The sequence below is a fragment of the Heloderma suspectum genome, chromosome 4 (assembly GCF_057233095.1).
Source record: "Heloderma suspectum isolate Gila_16-S chromosome 4, 16-S_ref, whole genome shotgun sequence".
In the NCBI taxonomy this organism is placed as follows: Eukaryota; Metazoa; Chordata; class Lepidosauria; order Squamata; family Helodermatidae; genus Heloderma; species Heloderma suspectum.
Genome location: NC_139461.1, coordinates 73,380,420 through 73,405,183, shown reverse-complemented (window position 1 = coordinate 73,405,183; position 24,764 = coordinate 73,380,420). Strand labels below are relative to the sequence as shown.

Below are 24,764 nucleotides of genomic sequence, written 5' to 3'. Positions count from 1 at the left end.
TTGTAAGATTCTGAAAAATTCACTCTCGTAGTTTCAGTCACCTGTGTTAAATTTCATAAAGCAGTGAAGTAAATTTTATAAACTGGGCATTGCCCCAGTCAAGTACTGAAACTCTCCGTAGGCTTAAGAGTGCAAAGTTTGCTAACACACTAGCTAATGGTAGAGGCAATAATGGGTTATCTCCAGAGATATTTTGCTATTTCTTTTTGTTACATGTTAATCATTGTTACAGACATTTATTGTTAAGGTTGGTGTTTAAAACCTCTTGTAGCCGAAGACAGCCTTCCCCAATCTGGTGCCCTTCTGGTTATGGGAGTTGTAGTCCAACACATGTGGAGGGCATCAGGTTGGGGAAAGCTGGCCTGTGGGATGTTTGTGGTTATTCAGTTGAGATTGCCGACTGTGGTCTGTGAGTTCTGTACACTGTGCAAGCAATTAGACCAATGTTTGGTTACCACATGTTACACTGTAAATATATACCAACTTCAGACTGAGAAGTTAGAATATAATAAGATTTAAACAAGCACCGAGATTAGACTCTGACATAACAAAGTGATGGGGTTCAGATGACATGTTAACCCATGACGGTTCATTTAACCCATGGTGGGTTAGCGTGTCGTATGTGAGCTATTTTCCAACCCACCATGGTTATTTACCCAACATAAGCCACCCTGGTAACCCGCAGTCTGCAGTAAGGGTTATTTTACCCATCATGGGTTATCGTGTCATCTGATGCTCCAGCATGGGTTAAAGGCCCACAGAGCTGCTCGGCAAGAACAGTAAAAAGTGCTGCCGCTGCTCTGCTTCTCTCAGCCGACCTCAGTATCCAGGACTGGCCGAGCAGCAGATTGCAAAGCTGAGTACTCCCTTGCCCCTCCGTCGGAGACATGCTCTGCAAACTTCGAAAGGGTCTTTCACCAGTGTGCCTACCCAATATTTTCACATCTGGTACAATCTCCACATTTCCCACAGAGAGGCATAGCCATGCAGGGTTTTAGCTGTGCATCTGGTGCCTCTCCATGATGGGAATGTATGCATGAAATTTCATCCCATTCCTGCCAACTTTCAAGGGCTTAGAACCCCCACCCCCTTTTTGGTGCACATGGCCGGGGATAAAGGAAAGGCTTGGAAATCCCGTTTGGGAAGCAGGGTGGCAGATAGATGCTTGGTGAGGCATGGCTTTTTAAACTGAAGCTGTGCCAAGCTTCCATCACCCGAACTGGGGGTGGGGGCAGAAGCAGGAAAGAAGGCCTTGAGAATCGGGCAGACATGGGATGGTGGAGGTGCGGGGAAGCAGCTAAGTATCGATGCCATGTAGAGGCTGGCAGAGACCGGAGACAGAAGAAGATGCCCCTAGTGTGAAGCAGGCCAATCGAAGACAGGCAGGTGATGTAGCAGTGGGGCAAGGGACAGTGGGATATGGTTTCCATCTCAAAGGAAGCTGGGATACCTTCCTGCCTGAGTGGGAGGACTACAGAAAGGGGGCAGGGGACAACAACTACAGACAGTATCTTATTTATCTAATCGTGTGACAGGGCACCATGGGCTATTTACAAACTAAGCTGCTGTGAGTAGCTTATAAACCACCATGGCTTAAAGTGACGGGCAAACCCGCCCAGTGCATAACAAGGACAAAAGGTGCTCATTTTCATCTCTGCTTTTAGGGTGCTTCTGATCTTTGGTTTTCCCAGAAATAGTAGCACCAAACATAGAAGTGCAGCAGGAAGTCCCTCATAAAAGATAGAGCCATTATCACAGGTGTATGGCACACATAACAACAACCTAGAGGTTTTTTTCTCCTAAACTCTGGTTTGTTGTGAATGAGCCACTGTGCTAGTTCATGTGGCTCAATCACTCCCACTTGGTTCCTTCTGCCAGTGGGAGTGGCTAAACAACCCAGGGATGCTCTGCCCCTGGATTGTTTAGTGTGACATCCAGACCTGAAACTCTAGCTTGTTTCTTCCCCGACAAGCCAGAGTTGGGACCCGGGGTTATAAGCCCCATAAAAGTCAACTGGGTGGATGCTGTCCGTCATTCTGACGATCCAACTGTTTTTACAGTTTTGCTGCTGTTAGATCTAGGGGAATAATAACCACTGCTTTTCTCAAATAAAGAAAAGCTCTTAAGGGGGAAAATCTTTACAAGTTGTTTCAGTGTTAAGTCAGAGAAGTGCATTCAAATATTTTTAGTTGCCTCCAAATCCTTACATGAGGACATGTGGAATTCATTTAATCCGACCAAGCCCTTTCTGTAAAGCGATGCTTAATAAAACCAAAACCCTTGTCTGCATACCTACCTGGAAAGGCCACTCTTGATATGAAAACAACTGGAATGGTTAATCTTTTTAATGTAGGTTTCAGTCCACACACTAGCCCCATTCAGGCATTATGGCTTAACATGCGCCAGCCCTGTCCACTCCATCCCAAAGTGGGCTTCTACACATGTTCACTTGAACGCAAGTAGCGGCCTCTGTGCAGTCAGGGCCTCTGATCAGGCAGGGTCCCTGACAGTGCGGAGGCTTCTACTCATGCTCAAGCAAGCGTTCATAGAAACCCCTGAGCAGGAAAGTTGGGGGGCATTGGACGTCGGGGTGGCATGCATGGCCCTATGCCCCCTATATGTCTTGCAGTTTCCTGTCTAGGTTTAGTGACTGAACAGTGTTTATTTTTAATTTTTAATAAAATGGATATCCTGCTGCCTTATCGTGTATGATCTCGGGTTGGGTCAAAGCCATTAGATAAAAACAGATACAGTTTAAAACAGAAACATCCAGCCATTTACCCAAAGACCTGCTGAAAAAGAAAAGCCTTCAGTTGGTGCTGAAAGTTACATAACGTAGGAGCCAACTGTAGTTAGGAAGGGAAATAATTTCACAATCTGGGTGCTGCTGTTGAGAAAGCGAGGGATTGACATTTTAACCTCTATCAGTGATGGCATCCTCAGAAGGCCTGCCCAGCTGACCTCAAAGACTGGGCAGGATTATATGAGGACAGTCATTCCCTCAGGTCTCTGGGTCCCTTTTGATTTGACATGCTTTCTAAAACCATATCAACCTCCATTTTTAGTGATATGGGTGTTTTTTGTGGTTTTAATACTCAATATCTGTTTTTAAAAACTTTTTAAAGGGTTTTTTAAACACTTCTTTTTAAAAAGAAGACTTCTATATTATTCCTTAAATGGCTTGAACCATGCCTTAGGCTGAGGCCATTTTTTACCCAGCTAACGTATGCAAGGCAGCATAGTTTTTTAGATATATCAGTTGAACTGACAATATAGTGTAAGATAAGGTATCAGTCTTAGTCATATTTGTTTGGAAATAGGTTCTGCTGAAATTAATGAGGCTTCCTTCAAAGTAACCAGTTCAAACTACCCATTATGTGGAGTTCTGTGATAGTTTTTAAAAACTCAAAGCCACTTGAATGTGCTGTTCTGCCGTGAATGAAAAGGAGTAGGGAGAAGCTTTTGGTCTGTTTCCAGCTCAAAATCAGTTTCCTAAGCTGTATTTCACACCCGAAGTGAGAGGGGGGTGAATCTTTTTCCTCCACTGGTGAAAATTGCTCTGCCCATGTGGTTACATGCCTTTAGAACTTACAACAGTGCCATGGGGTAAACCAATTGAAAATGGTCTCCCATGTCACTGTTTTAACGTTTCAAAGGTAGCTCAGTAAAAGATAGATGAATAATGTCAAAAACAACAACTTTTTTCAGGAGCCTTGCTGATAAATATAAAATGCAAACATGTTTACTTACGTGTCACAGGCTGCTTCAAGGGTGGCTTTGGCAAGCCCCTCTACAAAAAGTTTTACGTCTGCCTGCCCCAGCCTGGTGGCCTCTAAAAGTGCAGGACTGGAGCTCCGACCCCAGCATGTCCAATGGGCATGTTGGCTGGGAATTATGGGAGTTGCATTCCAGCACAAATGGAGGGCACCAGATTGGGGAAGGCTGTGTTACATGGTAGCAAATCCCTGTTTACACTCGGCAAGAGCTGCAGGCTGTGTTGTTTTTGCTGCAAGAGACCCACATGGCTCCCCCTCTGGAAACTGTATGATACATATATTCTTCATTTACACATTACATTTGTATATTTACAGTGCCTAGTAATTTTAGATGCTTTATAAAGTACTATTTATAAAGCAGTTAAAGTCCTTGGTACTATGCAAAAATTAAAAATAAGAGGTCCTGTTTGCAGACTTTGCATCTAATGGGTAAAGACAAGAAACATTAGGGGGAAAGGGAAGGGAAAGTCAGAGAGAAGAGATGTATCTTGGGCCACACTACATGTGCAAATAGCAGCTTCAGAGGAGGGGTTTCCATCAGGAGTTGTGATCCCCGGCTGTGCTTGTTGTGATCCCAATACTTATAACCCCCACCCCACCCCGCACACACCTGATGCTACTCAATTTAAAAAACAAACAAACACCTGCATGTTAAATTCAAAGATGCCTTTAAGTTCAGGACTAGTTTGGCCTTCGGAGAAGCACCTTAAAATCAGAGGAAGAGAATTGGAAGAGGGTTGGACATTCCGATAATAGCGAGTTCCAATGTGTGAAGGAGATCTTGCTACTTAACTGCAAGGCTGCTTTCTAGTGTGTTTAAAGCCAAGCTACACATTACTTTGAAGACATAGCAGCTACATCTTTCTTTCTTACTCTAAAGTACCCTCAAGGGGATTGGATTAGGACCCTGGTTTGCAGGGTGGGGGGCTTTAATCCTTTGCCCCCCCCCCGTGGTCCGATTGAGATTGGAGGCCCTGCACTTATAATTTCCACTGCAAAAATGATCCATTTGTTTTAACAGATGACTTTTTGGCAATGAACATTACACCCAGTCTGGATTGGGGACATAGTGGGGGCAAAGGATTAAAGGCCCTTACCTACCCACCCCCAGTCTAGCATCCCAGTCTGAATCTGTGTGTTTATTATAAAATAAAAAGATAGTTTGAATGTTAGAGAGTGGAATTCTGTAGAAAAGCAGTTCTGTATGATAGGTTATGAACAGCCTGTTTTTCTATCACTGAGCACCTGTATAAATAGTAATGCTGAGTCCCATGCTAATTCAGCATTGATATAATTTGCTTGCTTTTGAGATTAAAATCCCAGCTCAAGTCAGCCCTAATTTTGTCACATAAGAAATGTCTGCAAGGGAAAGAGTGCAAAGTGCTCTTTATGTGTAAAAGGTTGTGCAGCTAGAGTAGGGGTGGGCGAATCTGTTGATTTTGTTTTCTCCCGCATTTCAGTTTTCTAAATCTCAAGTTCTTTCTTTCCTGAATATGAAGAACTTTTCAAACTTTGGTAAATTCTTATCAGAAATGAACTGAAGTAAAATTCTCACCCATCTGCACTAGCCAAATTCAGTAGGTATAGCTATTCTCAGCATGGAAGGGACTATATTGTGCTTGCCTTCCGTGTAACTGCTAAGGATGATGAGCATGTCAGAAGAAAAGAGGCGGCAACCCTAATTCAGCAGTAACATGGCTAAATACACAGCATTTCAAACCCAGACTTCTTTTTTTAAAAAAAACTTTTTATTTTATTTTTTGTCTTTATAAATGAAATAATACCAACAACCTAATCGATAGCTACAGTTTCCCAATGATACAATATTCTTAAGAGGACACAACAATAACAGAGGGGGGGGGGAGAAAGAAAAGGAGAGGGGGGGGAAAACATTATTTAAAAGAATTAAGTTTAAGCTCCAGTACACACGAGCTTCCAATTCCATTCACTTAAAAATTATACCTATAACATTGATAAAATTACGATTCAATACAGCATGATTAATCTTATCATGTCATCAGTCTTATAACAAGAAAGCAGACCTACAATTCATTTCCAGTGACCATATAGCCAGTCTAATAATAATAATAATAATGAGAAAAATTAAAAAGAATAAATAATGATAACAAATCACTAATAAGTTTTATAATGTTATATGATAATAAAGGTTAAAACAACCTTACAACAATCAGTAATATATTTTATACTAAATATATCAATGAGTGTGCACATTTCTATGCACCCCCAAACTGTATATTTACGTACAGTATGTCATATCCATTTTAAAGAAGAAGGATTTTTTAAAAAGGAGAAAGAAAAATAAGAGAAAGCAGACGGATATTTATATATAAGCAATTAACTCTGGCCTAATCTGAATCACTCAGACTAGACACAAGCAGTTAACTTTTGGGAGACAAGAGGAGGCTAGGGGATGTTGACCTGGTGTTGAATGGGGTACGGCTTCCCTTGAAAGACCAGGTCCGCAGCCTGGGGGTCATTTTTGACTCCCAGCTGTCCATGGAGGCTCAGGTGTCAGCTGTGAGCCGGACAGCGCTGTATCAACTCCATCTGATACGGCGGCTGCACCCCTTCCTTCCCGACCATCTGCTCCCATCGGTAGTGCATGCCCTGGTCTCCTCTCATTTAGACTACTGTAATGCGCTCTACGTGGGGTTACCCTTGAAGTTGGTTCGGAAGCTGCAGCTGGTACAGAACGTGGCGGCTCGCCTGATTAAAGGCAGCCGCCGGCGAGATCACATCACTCCAGTGTTGAAGGAGTTGCACTGGTTACCAGTTGTTTTCCGGGCCAAATTCAAGGTGTTGGTTTTGACCTTTAAAACCCTATATGGTTCCGGCCCAGCCTATCTTAAGGAGCGCCTCCAGCAGCACCAGACAGGCCGCTTAACAAGATCAGCCTCGGATGGCCTTCTCTCTGTCCCATCAGCCAGGACAGCTAGACTGGTGGGGATGAGGGAGAGGGCCTTTTCTGTGGTGGCCCCCATTCTGTGGAACTCCCTCCCTAGGGAACTCCGTCATGCTCCCTCTTTAATGAGCTTCTGTCGTGCATTAAAAACGTGGTTGTTCAGGCAGGCATTTGGGGTGGGTTAGGGTATTTTAGAAAATGTTTTTATTGTAGAATTTTATTGTTTTAAACTGTTTTATTGTATGTTGTACATCGCCCAGAGTGGCTGGGTGACCAGCCAGATGGGCGATTAATAAATTTAATAATAAATAATAAAATAAAATTAATTAATTAACAAAAACTGTTTATGGATTCCAGTTCATGGGACTGTAACAGATATCTCACTCATTTTTGCATTTAGCCACACCACCATTTCATGATTCGGGAACTTCTTCATCTGACCTTCAGAAACAATGCACAATGTAGCAGGATATTTTCAATAATATTGTAAGTTCATTTGTTTTGCCAGATTTTTCACCTTGATGAATTGTCTTCTTTTCTCAGCAATTTATTTAATATAATCAGGAAATAACATAACTTTATCTTGTTTCCAAAAAAGATTTCCATCCCCTCTTGCCAAACGCAGGATATAATTTTTTGTGGAGATTCTTGCAAAGTGGACTATAATCGTATTGGTAGTCCCTTTGGCATTTGGCACGCGGAATGCCTGCTCGATTTCAAGTAAATAATCAGATGGCACAGTATCTCATGCAAAAGCTTATCTACGAAAGTAGACAGATTCACATCACTAGGCACATCCTTAATGCCGATTATACGTACACTGGTTCTGCGAGTAAAAGCCTCCAGTTGAGAAATTCTGATGAGCAAGTTTTTTAAATCTTGTGATGCAGTTTTGTTGGCTGCCACCCTATCTTCCAGTTCGTTAACCTTCACCTCCATTTTTTGCCAAGAATTGTTAATTAAATCCACAGCCCCTTGCAGGGTGGTGATGGAATTTTGAATTACATCCAACCTTTTAGCCTGTTCAGTTAATTGCGAAGACGAAGTTTTTATCAGAGTAAATAACTCCCCTATATTTTCGGTTTTCGGCGCCTTTGCCAATGGAGGTACAAGGGGAGTAGGCAGAGATGCATTTCCTTTTTTTCTCCTTACTGTAGTCATGTTTCTCTTCAAACAGATCTTGCCGGTCCTCAGATATCCTCAAATATCGTTAATATTTCTTAAAACATTTCTCAGATGTTGTTGGTATTTCTTAATCCATAAATCAAATGGAGCACGTCAGCCCTAGTTTCTTCTATTTAAATGGGAGTTTCAAAGCAACTTTTGGCAATGATTGAGCTCTGGGAGGGTTGTCTTCGAATCCAGCCCCCCTGCCTCTTCGACGAGGTGACTAATTTACCAAGACATAATCCAGATGCTGCCTTGACTCCCCTTTTCATTCCAGGGAAAAAGGTTTTTCAACCTTTAAAAAAAGCTGTTTGAGGTAGCTTCCCGCTGAGACTCCGCGGGGTGCTGCAAGGGTGACATTGGCTCCAACCGGAAGTCCCCCAAACCCAGACTTTTAAAAGCAAAGCATGCAAAGCCTTGGGCCTCGATGAATGTTTCGGTTTCTCCCACATTCATTTTTTTTAACCTCAAGGTTTTTTTATCCCATATATGGGGAACTTTGCAAATTTTGCTGAATTCTGATTGAAACAGCTGAAATGACATTCTCACCCATTCCTAAGCTAGAGCTCTTCCATTTTGAGATCAAGCTTCCTGGCTATCTTTAAGAGGTCTCTCTCCTGATTCATACCTGTACAGTGCTGAGAAAAGATGTGAATTCTATTATTGTATGATATGATTCTATGAATCAGGCTTAGTTATGTTATGACAGAACCGTTTGTCATGTAAGGGCAGGATAGACTTTGACACAGAACAAAGAAAATACATTTCTTACCCAAAACAAAGAAATCCGCCCTAGAACAGAAACCTCCCCTGGGTCAGAACCACATCTTGGGAACCTGCTAGGACTTGAAAACAATGATCTACTGTTGGATACACAGATCTCTGCACTGAGGGCAGGGAGTGGCCCAAATGAGTACTGAGGTACCCAGCCAGATTCCTTAATACAGCATTGTCCGATGTTTAGAGTCATATATGGGCATGTGTCTTCCCAAGTTAAAACCTTATATGTAATGCATCTTTCCCAACACCTGGAGGTATTGAAGAAGTAGGCAGGTATAAGGTCTACCTTTTTATTTGGATGTTCTTTTCCCCCTGGCATATTTTTGACCTGTCATAAACATGTTGGGTGGAAGAGCACTTCCATATAAAAGGAAGGTCAACAGAATGAGTGAAAAGGCAAGAGAATTGGCAATCTGAACAAATGAAAGCTCATTAATTCAAATAACTTTATATATAGTTCTTAAGGTGAACAATAGAAGATGTGTTTTCGTCTGTTCTGTTTGTAAAATCAGATCTTACTTAGCTGACCTGCAGGAAACATTGTCTCATCCCAAGGGGTGCCCCAGCACACAGACCATGAGATTATGCTGGCTGGCTAGTAGACCATGCTGACTGGCTAGTAGACCAGTCTCCCTGGTGCCTTCCAGGTATGTTGGCCTACAACTCCCAGCTGGTTGGGGGATGCTAGGAGCTGTAGGCCAGCACATCTGGAAGGCACCAGTTTAGGGACGGCTGCAGTAGACTCACAAACTGAGTAGAAAATTTCCAGTTAGTTGCAGGAGGAAAGCAGGACTATGTACCCAGATTCTGCCTGGAAAGTCACCATTTCAGCTCTCTGTCATGAACTCCCAAGCCCCCACCTAAAATATAGGGGTAATAAAACTAGCCTTCTTTGTCTTACAGCTCGCTGTGAAATTGCTGTTTCTTTCTATAAAACATTTCTATATCCCACTTTTCCTTTAAACAACTTAAGGGGGCCGACAGCTGTGTTTAAAAACAAACAGAACCTAAATTACTAAAAGCAACCACTGTCATTAAAATGATTAGACATTCTCTAGCGAGGAAAACAATCCAGTACAACAAGTTAAAACACAGTTTAGTGCAGGTTTAAAACCATTCATGTCCCGAAAGCCCTCCTAAACAAGAAAGTTTTAGCCATCCAGTAGGAGGCCCATTAAGAAGGGGCAAGATGAGCCTCAGTCAGGAGGGAGAGCCGACGCTTGGGAGCAGCCAGTGAAAATCAGTTATGGGAAGATCTACAGCTCTGGGGTAGAGTTTATGCCAGTTTCACTACTTAGTATCTCTACCTAAGGCTCTCAGGTTGTGGAAGAGACCTCAGTTGGGGCCATGGAGGACCACTGCCAGTCAGACTAGACAATACTGCCTACTGGATTCATGGTCTGACTGTGTATAAGGCAGATTTCATATGTTAATATATTTTAAAGCTTAAGTTGTATGGGAGTTAAGCGGTTTCAAGGGCTCTCTGAACCACCCAGAGAGCTTTGGCTATTGAGTAGAGTAAATGCAATTAATTAATAAAATAAATTTATTGTCAGGCCAGGATCAAGGTTTGAAGGCGGCCTTGGCAAAATGTTCTCTGGAGGGCGGCCCCCTCTGTCAGTGGGCCCTGGTGGGCTTACCTTGCTATTGTGGCAGCGGTCCAGGTGACATTGGGTGGCTGGGTCCGCTACCCTTTTAATTTTCCACAGTGCCCCATAGCGACATTAGGTCAAGGGCATTATGGGACATCAAAAGGGTGGCTAGATCCAGCCCCCTGGCACTGTTCTGAGTCCTGGGCCCTGTATAGACAAAGCCCTGTAAGATGTGCCTAAGGCAGGCCTCAGCAGTGGACCTTCCTAGGACCTTGGCAGCTGCTCAGTTATGCTGGTCGTTAGTGCCAACCCTGTGTACTTTCATCTAACAAACTTGGGTCTTGCAAAAGTTTATGTTGCTTAACATAATTGCAGGTAACATGCTTAGAGCATTTAATGTTAAAGTGCTCTTTGTTGCACTTCAGATTGATTAGCACAGCACAAGTGTACAGCCAGGAATGTTTCCAGCAGATGGGGGCAGGGGGAGAGAACAATTGGCCCATTTATACACTTTGGATCATTTATTTATATTTTTCTTTTATTTATATCCTTCTCTTCCTTTCAAATGTTCAATGCAACATACATGGGGCACCTGATCAAGTTGGTACATCCTTGGTTTCACCATTGTTATAGAATTGAATGTTCCCAATCCAGCCATTGGGTCCTGTGATCATGTAAATATATGCAGATGAACCAATCTGGTTGGACAGACTAAACAGCCCAATCATAACCCCAGCTCCTCTTTATAGCAGCCTTCCCAAACCTGGTGCCCTCCAAATGTTTTGGACCTACTCCCATCAGCCCCTCCTACCATGGCCAATGCACGTGTAAATCTGACAGCAACCAGTGGTAGGGCCTTTTCTGTTGTGGCACTCTATCTTGGAATTGTCTCCCCATGAAGCACAGCGTGAGCCATCCTTGATGGTATGTTGGTGCTCGTTGTTAACCCAGAAGTTTGCTTATCTTAATCTGTGGCATAGTGTTTTGTTTTTATCTTTGTATTTTACTTTTCGTTGTTCTTTTAATACATTTTGTACACTGCCCTGTGATTTGGCAATTAATTTATTATAAATAAATACCATCTGTCTCTTTAAAAAGACCAGACTTGGGTGATCCGAAATGTGCCCTTCTGCATGGAAGGGCCATTTTACATCTTGAACGGAATGTTGTATGAGAAAATGATACTAAATCCAAGGAGTTTGTGAACCTCTTGCACAAATGGAAACATCAGAGCTGCTATAGAATGCACTGATGATAGCACAGTGTGAACCCTCACACAATCTCTTGTGCATGCTTTTGTAGAATAGTGCTAATGAAATTTTTCTTCCACTTGCTGTTCTTGGGATCAACGAGTCTTTTTCTGAGTAGCTGCTGAATACAGTCTGCTTGTTAAGTCATGACAAAGGTGCCCTTCACACCTATGCGGCCACATAGACATCAGTTATCCAAACTTTGTGGATCTTTCCCATCACTTGGCACCCTCTCTCCCTTCCTTCTGATGGGATGCTGATTGGATAGGAAGGACCCACACAATTGGCCCCACCCAGATGGTTGTGTCATTCACACATGGCCTAGTAAGAATGCAGAGGATTACAGTCTTAAGGAGTGAGCTGGGAGTGACTATGAAGTCAATGTCACCTCAACCGCAGATGCACTTGCTGCTGGATCAGGATAGGAAATACATATTTACAACTTCACAGCGTAATACAGTCTTAGAGCACAATCCTAAGGGATTGCAGCTCAACCGAGGACTCGGAGATCGGAGCCTTCTAATGCTCTGCTGGCAGGAGCCAGGCAAGGCAGGAAGAGGATGGAGGCAAAAACGCCTCCTGTTCCTCCTTTCTTTTTACATTTTCATCTAGCCTCTTGGCTCATTTAGTTGACCTACCTCTTTCTTGGTGGATGGAACGTGCAACAGAGACACTTCAGTTTCCTGCAGATCCTGGCCTTTCCTCTTCCCCCCACCCACCAACACGCCCCCTTTTCTCCCTCTGACTTCTCTTAGGCGGTCACTGTGACATGGTAAGAGAAGCTTTCCATGGTGGGTGGAAGGAGTGGGGAGGTCCACCGTCAGATCTCCTCCTCCTTGGCCATAGCTCTGTCTATGGCCATGGAGGAGGAGTTGGCACCATTCTGTGGCTCCTCAAATGCTGCCTGGGAGCTATAGGATTACTCTGCCTGGATATATATCAAAGGTATCCAAAGCTTTCCTAAACATTTCTGCTATCTGTCTTGAAGCAATATAATGTGTAGTATTTTTATTTATATGTTCATTCATGTATGCATTCATTTGTAACATTTATATCCCGCCTTTCTCCCAAGGAGCCCAAGGTGGTGTATATGAACCTCCTGCTCTCCGCTTTATCCTCACAACAACCCAGTGAGGTAGGCTTGGTTGAGACTCAGTGACTGGCCCAAAGTCACCCAATGAGCAGAGTGGGAACTAGAACCCGGGTCTCCCCAGTCCTGGTCTTTGCAGACAGGGGAGGAAGGAACTCAACACAGAGCTGGCACTTTGGCAGCAGTCCTTTGTTTATTACAATGTACAGTTCTACCCTGTGTACAAGCAAAGGCAGACTTCCCAGGGAAGATTCGTGCATAGTGATAAGCCAATTGGGTATTTTGCCTCATGACTCTTTTAAATATTAAAATCTGACACTGATTTGCATTAAAATCTTCCAGTCTTTAATCCTAACAGTTCGTTTTTAATATTATTGGGTGGGAGAAGATGGTAGAAATGCATTTACTGAATTTCACTGCCACTAAAATGATGCACAGTAAGTTAACTATCTTGCTTGTTTTGTGGTTTGGGTGTTTAAATATATAAAAAAGGTAAAGGTGTCCCCAACCAGTCGTGTCCGACTCTAGGGTGCGGTGCTCATCCCCGTTTCTAAGCCGAAGAGCCAGCGCTGTCCGAAGACGCTTCCGTGGTCATGTGGCTGGCATGACTGAACACCGAGGTGCACGGAACGCTGTTACCTTTCCCACCGAGGCGGTACCTATTTATCTACTTGCAATTTCTTGCTTTCGAACTGCTAGGTTGGCAGAAGCTAGGACTGAAGACGGGAGCTCACTCCGTCACGCGGCACTCGGGTCTCGAACTGCTGTCCTGCCGACCTTCCGGTCTGCAGTTCAGCGTCTTAACCACTAAGCCACCGCGGCCCCTTTTGTTTAAATATATATGTATGTATTATATATGTTTGTTTGTTTTTGCAGAGCTGTTTAATCTTTGGGAATGGACTTCATGTAGAGGTAGGTGGCTATGTCCAGTTACAGTGAATATAATCTGTATGTGGAATTGCAATGAATTAATATCAATGTGTAGACATTGTTGACTGTAGCACAGACTTCCCCAACGTCGAACCCTCCAGATTGTTGGACTACAACTCCCAGCCTTCACCGGCTGGCATGGCTGGCAGAATGCTGGGAGTTGTAGTCCAACAATCTGGAGGGTACCAAGTTGGGGAAGACTGCTGTTGAGTATTATATGGGAGGCAGTTTAGATTAATGAATGGTGGTAGGGAAGCAAGATTATTAGAGGCCTGGCAGTATTCTACATACTGAGAACACATGTGAAGCTCTTTAAGCACTTAGGGAAAGTGTAAACTGTTATTATAGCTCATTTATTACCCTCCATGTGCCAAGATTCCAGGTGTTGTACACTGAAAATATTAAAATTATAGTCCAAGACGGAAACAGTAATATTAACTTTCCTGTTGGCAAAGAAGGTGAGCAAGATGATGGAGCACCAAGGGCCCCTGCTTCCCTTGGGTGCTTCTGTGTTCTCACATTACAAAGGCCCATATTGGAGATAATTTAGCTAACTCCTGTCGCACACTTTTTCTTGCTGTTGTAATCTGTCTGGCTTCTCTGGACTTACATTGATAAAATACATTATTTAAATTGTTTTTCCATCCATCGGGCTTTAGTGAAAATGAAAGTAAGTACACTGAGCAGGTTTACTTCGAAGTCAGTCACACTGAATTCAGTGGGATTAAGCCCTTAGTAAGCAAGCATGGGATTGCAGCCATAGGCTACACTCCTAAACCCACTTACTAGTAAGCCGCCTTAGACACAGTGAGACTTACTTCTGAGAAAACATACATAGGGTTGTGCTCGTAGCCCGTATTTAAAAAATGCAGTATATCTTCCATTTTATAATGAACGCTTCTTCATTATTAAATAAAAAACAGGAATGCACATTTAAAATAGTATGTTAATTTTGATTTGATGGCAGGGCATTAAAAAACCCCTTTAACACTGGATGCTCAAAAATATTGCAATTGAAACTTGGTTTCCTGACAGATTCTTGGTGGCAGAAATGACCGGCTATTCAAGAAGGACAGCCTAATTAGACAAAAGCGAGAATGGATTATCCCAACTGCAGTCATCTGGGAAGAGCGTGACAATTCTGCGAAGAATCCAATTGCCAAAGTAAGTCAGAGCCAAACAAAATAAAGCCTGACAGATATGGGACTTTTTGTTTGCTATGTAGGCTTGCTACGGAAACGTATCTCTGTTTGACATTGTCATGTAGCATATCCTAGGCCTTTTAATGAAACAGTAATAATTAAATCGGAATGACGCTTGTCACTCAACATGACTATATTGTAACGCATTGAGTGCAGATTTAAGTGATGGATTTTTAATTGTACTGTAGTCAGAAGTGTTCTGTTCTGATGGCGCTCCAATGGTGATGCTGAGCACCACATTCTATGCAGCCCCCTTGTGCCTACTTTGAAGCCTTTTCCAGCCCTCCTTTCCAGTATGCAGCCCCACCTGTGTGACCTCCAAGTCTCCCATCTCAAGGTCTCCTGCTCTCTCTATGGACTCCATGCTTTCTCTTATGTATGGAGCTTTTTCTCAGAATACCCACATATGCCACCTCTCTCTTTTCCTTCATGATCCTGGTCAGCACCCAACCTCTTTGGGAAGCCTTTGGCCTAACTCTTTTGTCCTCATCTTTAACAAAACAGTGCCTAGATATGTATAATTGCGTGTGCTCACTTTCCTCCCTTGTGGCCTTCTGCCTCTCCAGTTTTCCTCATCTTGCTTTTGTTGGTTACACACGCATGCAGTCTCTCCCTTCCCTGATAAAACTGAGGATCAGTTGAAATAGCTATGAGTTGTCTCCATATAAATGACTCCAGGATCAGCAATACAGTTACTGTTAGCAAGTGGAAATGCTTATGATCACTACAAAATGCTGCTTCAACTGAATTCCTGTGTGCGTTCTGGAAGGGATTCCCATAGGGCTCCCTCCTTTTATTTAGATCAGCAGGAGAGGCCCCTTTGAAGACACCCTCACTTGCAGAGGCCTGTTTATCAGGCACACGGAAAGGGGCTTTTTCCTGTGTTGCAACTCCACAGAGAGTGTGTTCTAGAGTTTGGGAGCAACTAGTTCTCACTCTCTGTTTTACTGTGTTTTTATTTGATTACGGCTCTTACGTTTTGTAAACTGCCTTGGCCGGTTGCAGAAAGGCAGTATAGAAATACTACTGCTTTCAATAGTAGTGGTGATGGTGGTTGTTAATTCTCCACTGAGTTCTGGGGGACCCTCTCCTGCGCATGAGGCTAAACATGTGGGAGGATGAAACAAGCTTTTACTTTGCTGATCAGTCTTTACTTAATTTTGTTTTAAACCTATGCAAACCTTTTGATATAGTGGCAAACTTAAAATGGCAAAGTGTTTTATAATGTTATGCAGATTATGGACAAAATATTCCGCTTTACAAAGTAGCATCTTAACTAACTAGGAATGCTGAAAGTACGCTCATATTCATGTTCGCTTTTTGTCCATAAAAGCATCTTTGTATTATTTTTCGGAGACATTAGTTTTCCCAAAATGTTGAACTTATCTCCCTCATGTTCCTTCCAGATACGATCTGATCGTGAAAATGAAACTGGTGTAGTTATTAGTTACACCATTTCTGGCCCAGGAGCCACGGAACCACCATATCACTTGTTTGTGATTAATGGGAAAACTGGAGAATTGAACATCACTGGAATAGTTGATCGGGAGAAAACACCAGTTTTAAAAGTATGTGAAGCAATTAGATTCTCTTTTCCTGTTCAGCACTGAGATGCATGTTAGTTGCCATCTCTTGGCTTTTACTATATTTATTTGCATTTTCTTTTCCAATGTATGGATGTGAATGAGCAGTATAATCCAGTGACATGGCTATTTTTACTTTCCTGTTGCTTATTTATCAATATTATTCCAGCTAAAAGGCTACGCGTTGAGTCAGGATGGTATCAACATGGAAAAACCATTAAATCTGCCAATTAGAGTTCTGGACATAAATGACAATAGTCCAGTGTTTTCAGAGGAAGTTTTTGTTGGTTCTGTTGAAGAATTGTGTGAAGTAGGTGAGTCCTCGATTTTTAAAACATATTTTCATTTTGACAGTAGCAATTCATACTGGTTTCCTTGTATAGTTATTTTGGATTCATTGTACTTTTCCTGACTACCCTCTCTCCTGTGCCCATGTGTAATCTTAACTAGTGTTGGAATCCTGCACTTAGGTACATGTGCATCTATTTCACTGATTTCAAAGAGATTTCACACACATGTACATAGCACAGTGTGCTAGAGCCCCTGCTTTGCATGCAGAAGGTCCTGGGTTCGATCCCCGGCTTCTCCAGGTAGGGCGAGGAAAGAATCCTGCCTGAAACTCTGGAGAGCTGCTGCCAGTCAGTGTTGACAATACTGGGCTAGATGGGCCAATGGTGTGACTCCGTATAAGGCAGTTTCCTATGTTCCTATGGTCATAGTATTGCAGGGGTGAAGAACTTCAGGCCTGGGGGCCAAACCTGGCCCTCCTAGGGTTCCAATATGGCCCTTGGGGATCCCACAGATAGCCACACCCCCTTCCCAGGCCCCACCTCCTTTTACCCAACCACTGATTGTTGGATGATTTTCCAGCTTTTGTGCAGTTTTTCCCTATTCTGGAATGTTAAAATGCCTCTCTTAAAGCTTATTTACTGGCAGGAAGGGCTTTCAACTACAGCGTACTAGTATGTTTTGGGGTTTGTGCCCCAGCCCTTCTGCCTTGGCCCTGCCCCCTTTGCCTTTCGTCCTGCCCACCACTGGGATGTGCCCCCCCTCGAGCTTCTCCAAAACTGAATTCCATCCTCTGAAAAAGATTTCCCACCCACCAGTACCATTGCAATAGATTAGGGACATAACACAGTTCATTTTGGGTTGATTGGGGGAAAACCTTCGAAAATGTAGTAGAGAGCAATACTGCACTGGACACAAGAAGGATTTTAAAAAGCAAAAGTTGCCTTCCATTACATGATATTTTCTAGACCAATGTGATGGAGAGGGCATTTGCCTTACACTTTTAATTGGGTGCGCATTTCCTGCTGCAGACTAGGGGTGGGGGATTTCATTTTTAATGCTCTTCTGCACAAAAGAGCGCCATGCAGGTAGATCCATAGTGCAGTAGAGGTAGGACCAGGTTAAAAGATTTCTCTAGAAATAGACACTGTTATGGGCCCCAGTTAAACTACATAGCATATGTATTAAACATAGCATTTATTTTAAAACTGTGATATGATTTCTAGCACATTCTTTATAGCCTAGTCCAATGGATATATTTTACATCAAAAAGTTTTACATCATAAAAAAAATCTTTAGGATTTAGATGTCTTGCTCTAATGTATGTGTCTGACTAAGCATCCACATGAACTAAATCTTTGAGCGTACTATATAAAATTTAGAAGGGCATTATTCAGGGTGTTTGGAAACCTTCAGTTCAGTCTAATCTGTCCAGTAGCACTCTATAACAGTGTGTCTTTTAAATTTGAATTCTTAGCTACTCTGGTGATGAAGATAAGTGCAACCGATGCAGATGAGCCAAATAACCTCAACTCCAAAATTGCTTACAGGATTGTTTCACAAAACTTTGGTGAGCTAAATTCTGTATTTCAAATTGATCGATCAACAGGAGAAGTTTGGACTTCAGCATTCGAACTTGACAGAGAGGTAATTTTTTCCCCTTTCCTGGTCCTCTTTTAATGCCTATCCACCTTTCATTATCCAGTTTTTCATTTACAGGGTAGAAGTGTGATAGCCACTTCTTTTTTTTTATTTACCTCTACAAAACCTTGGATTGGATACACATTGGTCATTCCATGGACTGAAGGACTCCTTCATATCACAGAAGGCACTGGGATCCAGCATAGGCTCCCTACTGGATCACCCCACAGGTGATATCTGCCCATTAGCTCTTTCCCCTGCAGCCCCCTGGGTTGCCACTGATGCTGCTCAAGAGAGTCCCTCTGCTCTCCAGGGCAGCTTTTCAGGAGGTACAGGGGGCTGCAGGGGGGAGGAGGAACCTTGAAAGTCACCTCCCCACTCTATCCATCTGCTGAGCACCACTCTGGACGCACCCCAAAGAATCTTAGACCTTAATGCTGACTGTGATTGATTTTTTAAAAAAAGAAATGTTATGTAGTGCCTTTCCCCTATTAAAACACTTGTGGTGGCTTACAAAAACAAGTAAATGCAGTATAAGAAACCTCTAATAACAAAAGGAAAAACTAAAAAATATAAGTAATCGTAGTAGATGTAAAACAGCAGTAAGGATGGCAAGCAGTTAATGGCAGTAAAACAATCACTGAAAAACCTCAGATGAACATCATAGACTTTGCCTGGTGTCTAAAGATGTCTTGTTTGACAGTGGTTAAGTCACAGCTGGGAGCACATAACATCAGTGCTCCAGCATCTGCACTGGTCCCAGTTGACTTCTGAGCACTGCTTAATTCAGGGGTGGGGAACCTCTTTCAACCCGAGGGCCAGATTCAGTTTCACATTCCAGTGGGTGCAGCCAAAGGCAACAGCGATGAGACCAAAGTTACAAAAAAAATTGTAGTTTAACGCTCTTACAGGTAGAAACTAAGCCTTAGAAGAGACATTTCAACCTTTTTACAATTGGGGAAAGACTACACAAAAGCCAGGAAACCTCCCAATGGTGGGTTGGTGGGTGGGGGAAAGAGGATGGGGAAGAGAACCCCAGAGGGCCAAATTGTGCAGCTAGGAGGGGTGGATTTGGCCTCACCCAGGGCTTAATGAATGTGCTGGTTTTAACCTATGAAGTGCCAAATGGCTTGGGCCCTGCCTAGCTCAGAGACTGCCCTGTTGCTGTCTATAAGACCTCTCAAGCATTTTCACTTCATCTGTGCATCATGACAAGGGTGCTCACAAGGACATTCGGCATGGATGCACCCATAACTTTGGAAATCACTTCCACTTAGATACGGATATAAGATTCAGCCAGAGGATTTTCCAGAAACATGTAAAACCTTTCTTGGGTGGGCTGGTCAGCATTAAGATAGTATGAGGTCACTGTAATTTCACGTAGTTACATATAGTTGGAAGGAGGTGTCCGGTTTATTTGTTAGTGTTGTAACCCTGCTGCTATGTTCTAAGCCAAAATGTGGTGGTGAATCCTCTTGACTTTAGTGTAGGGATCTTGAACCTCAGGCCTGCAGAGCAAATCCAGCCCTCTTGGGGTCCCAATCTGGGCTCCAGGGCTTGCCAAATGGCCATGCCCCCCTTTCTTCGACAACCAATCATTTGGTGGTTTCCTAGCTTTTTCACATTCCCCCCCCCCATTCCAAATGGTTGAAATGGCTCTCCTTACAAGCAGTAAGAATTTAAAGCTAAAATATGTTGCTGTTTTTCATATTTTGGCTATGGGCTCACCCACTGCTGGGATACAGCCCCTGAGAGCTTCTCTGAAGTGGAATCTGGCCTTCAGACTAAAAGAGGTTCAACACCCCTGCTTCAGAAGGTAGAAGTGGGGCAATCGCCTTGTGTTGTGGTGGGCACAATTGCCTTGTGTTGTGGTGAGCATGCACATGGCCCCTTGTTTTCCAGCCACTCTCCCTGCAGTAGCTTCTCCCAGGACCTAGGCAGCAAAGATCACGACCCGTGTATGTGTAAGCGGGAGGCATAATAAAGTACTTTCTGAAATTGCCACCACCTGTGTCTTGAAGGTTCCCAGGTTTGGGGCAATATTCTATTTTGGCTGCCTATAGTGGCATGAAGCCTCTAAATTAATTTTGTTTTTGTATACCCTTACATTCACTTACACATACCTGTTTGGATATCATGCAGGTGCAAAGTAGCTACATCTTAACTGTGGAAGCAAAAGACAGAGATGGACAGCCAGGTGGGATGGCTCACCAGACAACTGTTCAGATTAATATTTTGGATGTCAATGACAATATTCCTGTTCTTGAAAAAGCTGTGGTAAGTAATTTGTCTGGAAGCCTGACATGTTTTTGCATACAAATCACAATTTGTGCCTTGATTAAAATGGAAGAGAGGTTAAAAGGCTTGTTCGTTTGCAGTATGAAGGCAGTGTTAAGGAAAACACAGCGAATGTGGAAATTATGCGAATGAAGGTCTTTGACATTGACGAGAAATTCACCGATAACTGGCTAGCAAAGTTCACGATTGTGTCTGGCAACGAAGGAGGCTATTTCCATATAGAAACGGATTCACAAACCAATGAAGGAATTTTGACTCTGGTTAAGGTTAGTGTGGAGGGTTGCAGAGGAGACTCAATGTTTGGTATGCTGGCTGTCATCCAGAAATGCTCCCACATAAAGAACTGGTACACATGAAAGCATAAAGTACGGTGGGAGACTGCTAGCTGACATGGGTCCCAATGTGGATAGACTTCCTGCCTGTAAGATAGCCGGTGTGTCCTTCCAGATTGGCTGTTACACCATTTTGACCACTTCCATGCACAGAAAGCACTTTCATGCCCTTTTCTCCATCCACCATGAGTTTCTATGGCATGGTGGGATGCTTTGCATGTAGAACAACTGTCCCATACACACACCATCCAGACGGCACATGTGTAGGATTGCTTGAATTGTTATATCTGCCAGTGAGTCATAAACATTTCACACATGTCAGAGACCCACCTGCCCAGCCACTGCCTGGGCCAGACCTGGCCATGGGTGCTTGTGTTCAAATCTGGACCTGGTGGGTGAGTTCTTAGACAGTGGCTATTGCTAGAAGCTGAAACCTAAAGAGCAGCAAGCAAAAGGTACCACCTTGACCAGGGAAAGGCAGAAAGTTAGTTCCTACTAATCCTGCATCGGGCCAATTCAAAGGCTTCATATTGCTTTCTAGTCATGCGAGCTATTCCCATTTATGCTTGGGTCCCAGCCTCACATGCTGATATTACCCTTCCAAACCTCAAGAGTCTCTGACACTCATCACAACACTGATAGGACTGCCTGATTGAGAGCGGATTCTCATGTGTGCTTTACCAAGTGTCACTGAGTTTTGGAATTGGTATGTGTACTACTCCCCCAGTGAGAATGCAGGAATGGGTGTAAACGGGTTAATTGCAGTTGACATGTCTGTAGGTTCCCTGCCAAAGAAAAAGCCTTCAGTGATATCCATAGATGTGTTAATTTCACTTACATTACACAGAGAAGGGGCTTGATCATTGCTTACTGGCAGGGAGCAGGGTGTTCTGCACACATTAAGATAAATAACTTCCATGGTTTTCATGGTTCTTCCATAATGTCATTGTGAATAAGAAAGAAAACCCTAAATATTTCTGTATATGTTCTAATTAGAGGCATTTGTGGGCTTTTGCACACTTCCTAGTAAAAGATGGAGGTGCTTTTGATGATAACGAAAGCAAAAATGAAACTAAAATGACTGCCTTGACTCCTCTGTAGTTGCAATTCCAGAATGTCAAAAGATGGATTTGTTAAGTGGGGGGAAAACATTTTGCTTTTTTTTCATCTGGCATATTTCACATCAAATTTTACTGTGTTTTAATAAGGAAAGTCTTATGCTGAACATTTAGTCATTCTTCAGTTTGGAATTTACAATGTACATATTCTGAGTTGTGGTTTCTTTTCCTCATTCTCTCTTCAGGAAATTAATTATGAAGAATTGCAGACAATGGACTTGAAAATTGTTGTTTCTAATAAAGCAGCATATCACAAATCCATTATTAGCCAGAGTTTCCAAGCAAAGCAAATTCCAGTTAAAATTAGGGTGGAAAACGTGAGGGAAGGCCCTGTATTTAGGCCCCAAACACTGGTGATTAAAGTGACTGAAACAATGAAAGTGAACCAGATTATTGGACGCTTTCCAGCTTATGATGAAGACACTGGAAAAATAGCAGAACGCATCAGGTAAGATCCCTGACTTGATCAAGTCACTGTGTAGCTATGAATAACCTGAATGACATTCCATATAAAGATGGGATGCAGTTGGTGTCTCATTTATGCCTTTCACTTTCAATATCTTTGGATTGCAGGCACACTTTTGGCTGATAAATTGAAGTATCCATAAGCTGTAATGATGTATGAACGTAATGTAGCTCCACTGCTCCTTTTCAGTAGCTCCAGCTCCTGTACCCTTATGATATGTGCAAATGTGTGCCTTTCTTTGGAAATGGATGCATTTGTAATCTTTTGCTACATGAATATGCATCTTAACAGCGCGTGTGTGTATTTTAAAAAATGTGGGAAATCACCCTGAGATATTGACAGAAACTTGGAAAACCCAAATGAAGATGCTTCACTGTATACCAAAACAACCAGGCCCATGTCTCTCTGCATCAAAGTGTCATTATACACTGCTGGGAATATTCTAACATATGTTTAAAATTTGCACAGGTACGCCAAAGATCATGATGCCGGAAACTGGTTTATTATAGACTCTAGAACGGCTGAAATCAAACTTATTAAAGTGCCCGACTATGAATCACCATTTGTTGTCAATGGAACTTATATTGCAACAGTTGTGGCCATAATGGAGGGTATGTGATGCCTCCTCTCCCCTTCTTCCCAAATAATTCATCAGTGTTTCATTCATGCCAAGCGTGCATTGGTTCATTGGAATCGAACAAAGCTAGCTTTGGGAAGTGGCAGTAACATCTAGCTAGGGAGCTAGTTGAGCAGGGAACAGGGTTCCATAAATTTTGGCTCGGCCTACTACCTCGCCATTATTTGTTGTTGCTATTAATTGGCTTGTCTCCCCCCAAATCTTCTGGCATACTGGTTGGGGGATGCTGGGAGTTGTATCTGGAGGGCACCAGGTTGGAGAAAGCTGACATAGAGCTTAAGAGAGAGGCAGGGTCTTCTCTCATTTGAGCTGTGGCATGGAGAAGGCAAGAAAAAGCAGGATTCTCTCCTCCTGCTCTGAAGAGACAAGTGTTGTTTCTTACTTTCTCCAAGCCACAACACAAATGAAAGTTCCAGGGAAGGGATCTGTGTGCTGCTGGGCATTCTGCTTACCAGAGGGCCTGGGTCACTTCCCTCTCTTGAGTGGATGCCTGGTAAGGTGTCCTTTTTTGTTGTGTGGAATACCTGATGCATTGGTGGCATTAAGTAGATGTAATAGTAGAGACCTCTTGCAGAGCCATTGCATTGTGTACTTCAGCATGTCCAAACAAATGTGATTGCACCCAACTGTAACCTACTGACCCTGTGCACATGTAACAACAACCCATGGCGTAAGTAACCCATGGTTTGTTGAGTTAACCCATGAATTGGCTGCCAGATGATCGAGCACATTGTGAGTTTTTCCAGTTCATGTGTTGTTTTGTTCTGCCCCTCTTGCTTGCTCCCAGCCTGTATCCCAGGAACCTTTGCAACACCAAAGCACTGCTTCTGTAGACTGATGAAACAACCCATGCACAACCCATTATTCTGAGTTCAGATATAATGACAGCCCATTGTTTGAACAACTTACAGTTTACAATCCAACAACAACTTATGGGTTCTGTCTGTGGGTTGTTCATAGTTAACAACCCACAGTTAACCCATAGTTCCGGATTTGGCATAACAGCAACCCATGATTCAACAAGCCATGGGTTAATTAAGCCATGGGTTGTCATTACGTTCAAACAGGGTCACTGTATCACTACAGTGAGAGCTACTAATCCAAGACTGCAAGGCAGACTTCACTGACATGTATCTGCTCTTCACGATCCCAGAGTCCCTGTAATTTTGAGTAATTATCTTATGGTCCACAGCACTCAAAGAACTGGCGTACTGCTATAGGAGTGACTCATGCCAGTTCAAATAATTGGCAAACAAATATTTTCATGAGTATGGATTGCATTCTATATCAAGAAGAAGAGCCATGCTGGATCAGACCAAGGTCCATCTAGTCCAGCATTCTGTTTACACATTGATTAACCAGCTGCCTTTGGGAAGCCCACAAGTAGGAATGAGAGCAATATCGCCCTTCCGCTCATATCGATGGCTACTAGTCCTGATGGTTATATGCTCCCTCCAGTATCAGAGGCAGTAAGCCTATGTAGACTAGTTGCTGGGGGAGATGGGTGGGAGGGTGCTGTTGCACTCATGCCCTGCTTGTGGGTTTCCCGTGGGCAGCTGGTTGACCACTGTGTGAACAGAATGCTGGACTAGATGGACCCTTGGTCTGATCCAGCAAGGCTGTTCTTATGTTCCCCAGCAAATGGTGCATATAGGCATACCGCCTCGGTTACTGGGGGTAGCATATAGTCA

General features: G+C 43.0%; 1 protein-coding gene across 1 annotated transcript in view; it reads left to right on the top strand.

Annotated features, from left to right (window-relative positions):
- The window catches only part of LOC146347020 (desmoglein-2-like), a 43,064-nt gene that overhangs the window by 6,000 nt on the left and 12,300 nt on the right, over nt 1–24,764 (top strand). Inside the window, exons 2-10 of the mRNA XM_084849631.1 lie at nt 13,455–13,490; nt 14,544–14,672; nt 16,117–16,278; nt 16,463–16,607; nt 18,059–18,228; nt 20,365–20,499; nt 20,601–20,786; nt 22,156–22,418; nt 22,905–23,047. Coding sequence (XP_084705757.1) covers nt 13,455–13,490; nt 14,544–14,672; nt 16,117–16,278; nt 16,463–16,607; nt 18,059–18,228; nt 20,365–20,499; nt 20,601–20,786; nt 22,156–22,418; nt 22,905–23,047 — 1,369 coding nt within the window. The remainder of the gene's footprint in view (nt 1–13,454; nt 13,491–14,543; nt 14,673–16,116; nt 16,279–16,462; nt 16,608–18,058; nt 18,229–20,364; nt 20,500–20,600; nt 20,787–22,155; nt 22,419–22,904; nt 23,048–24,764) is intronic.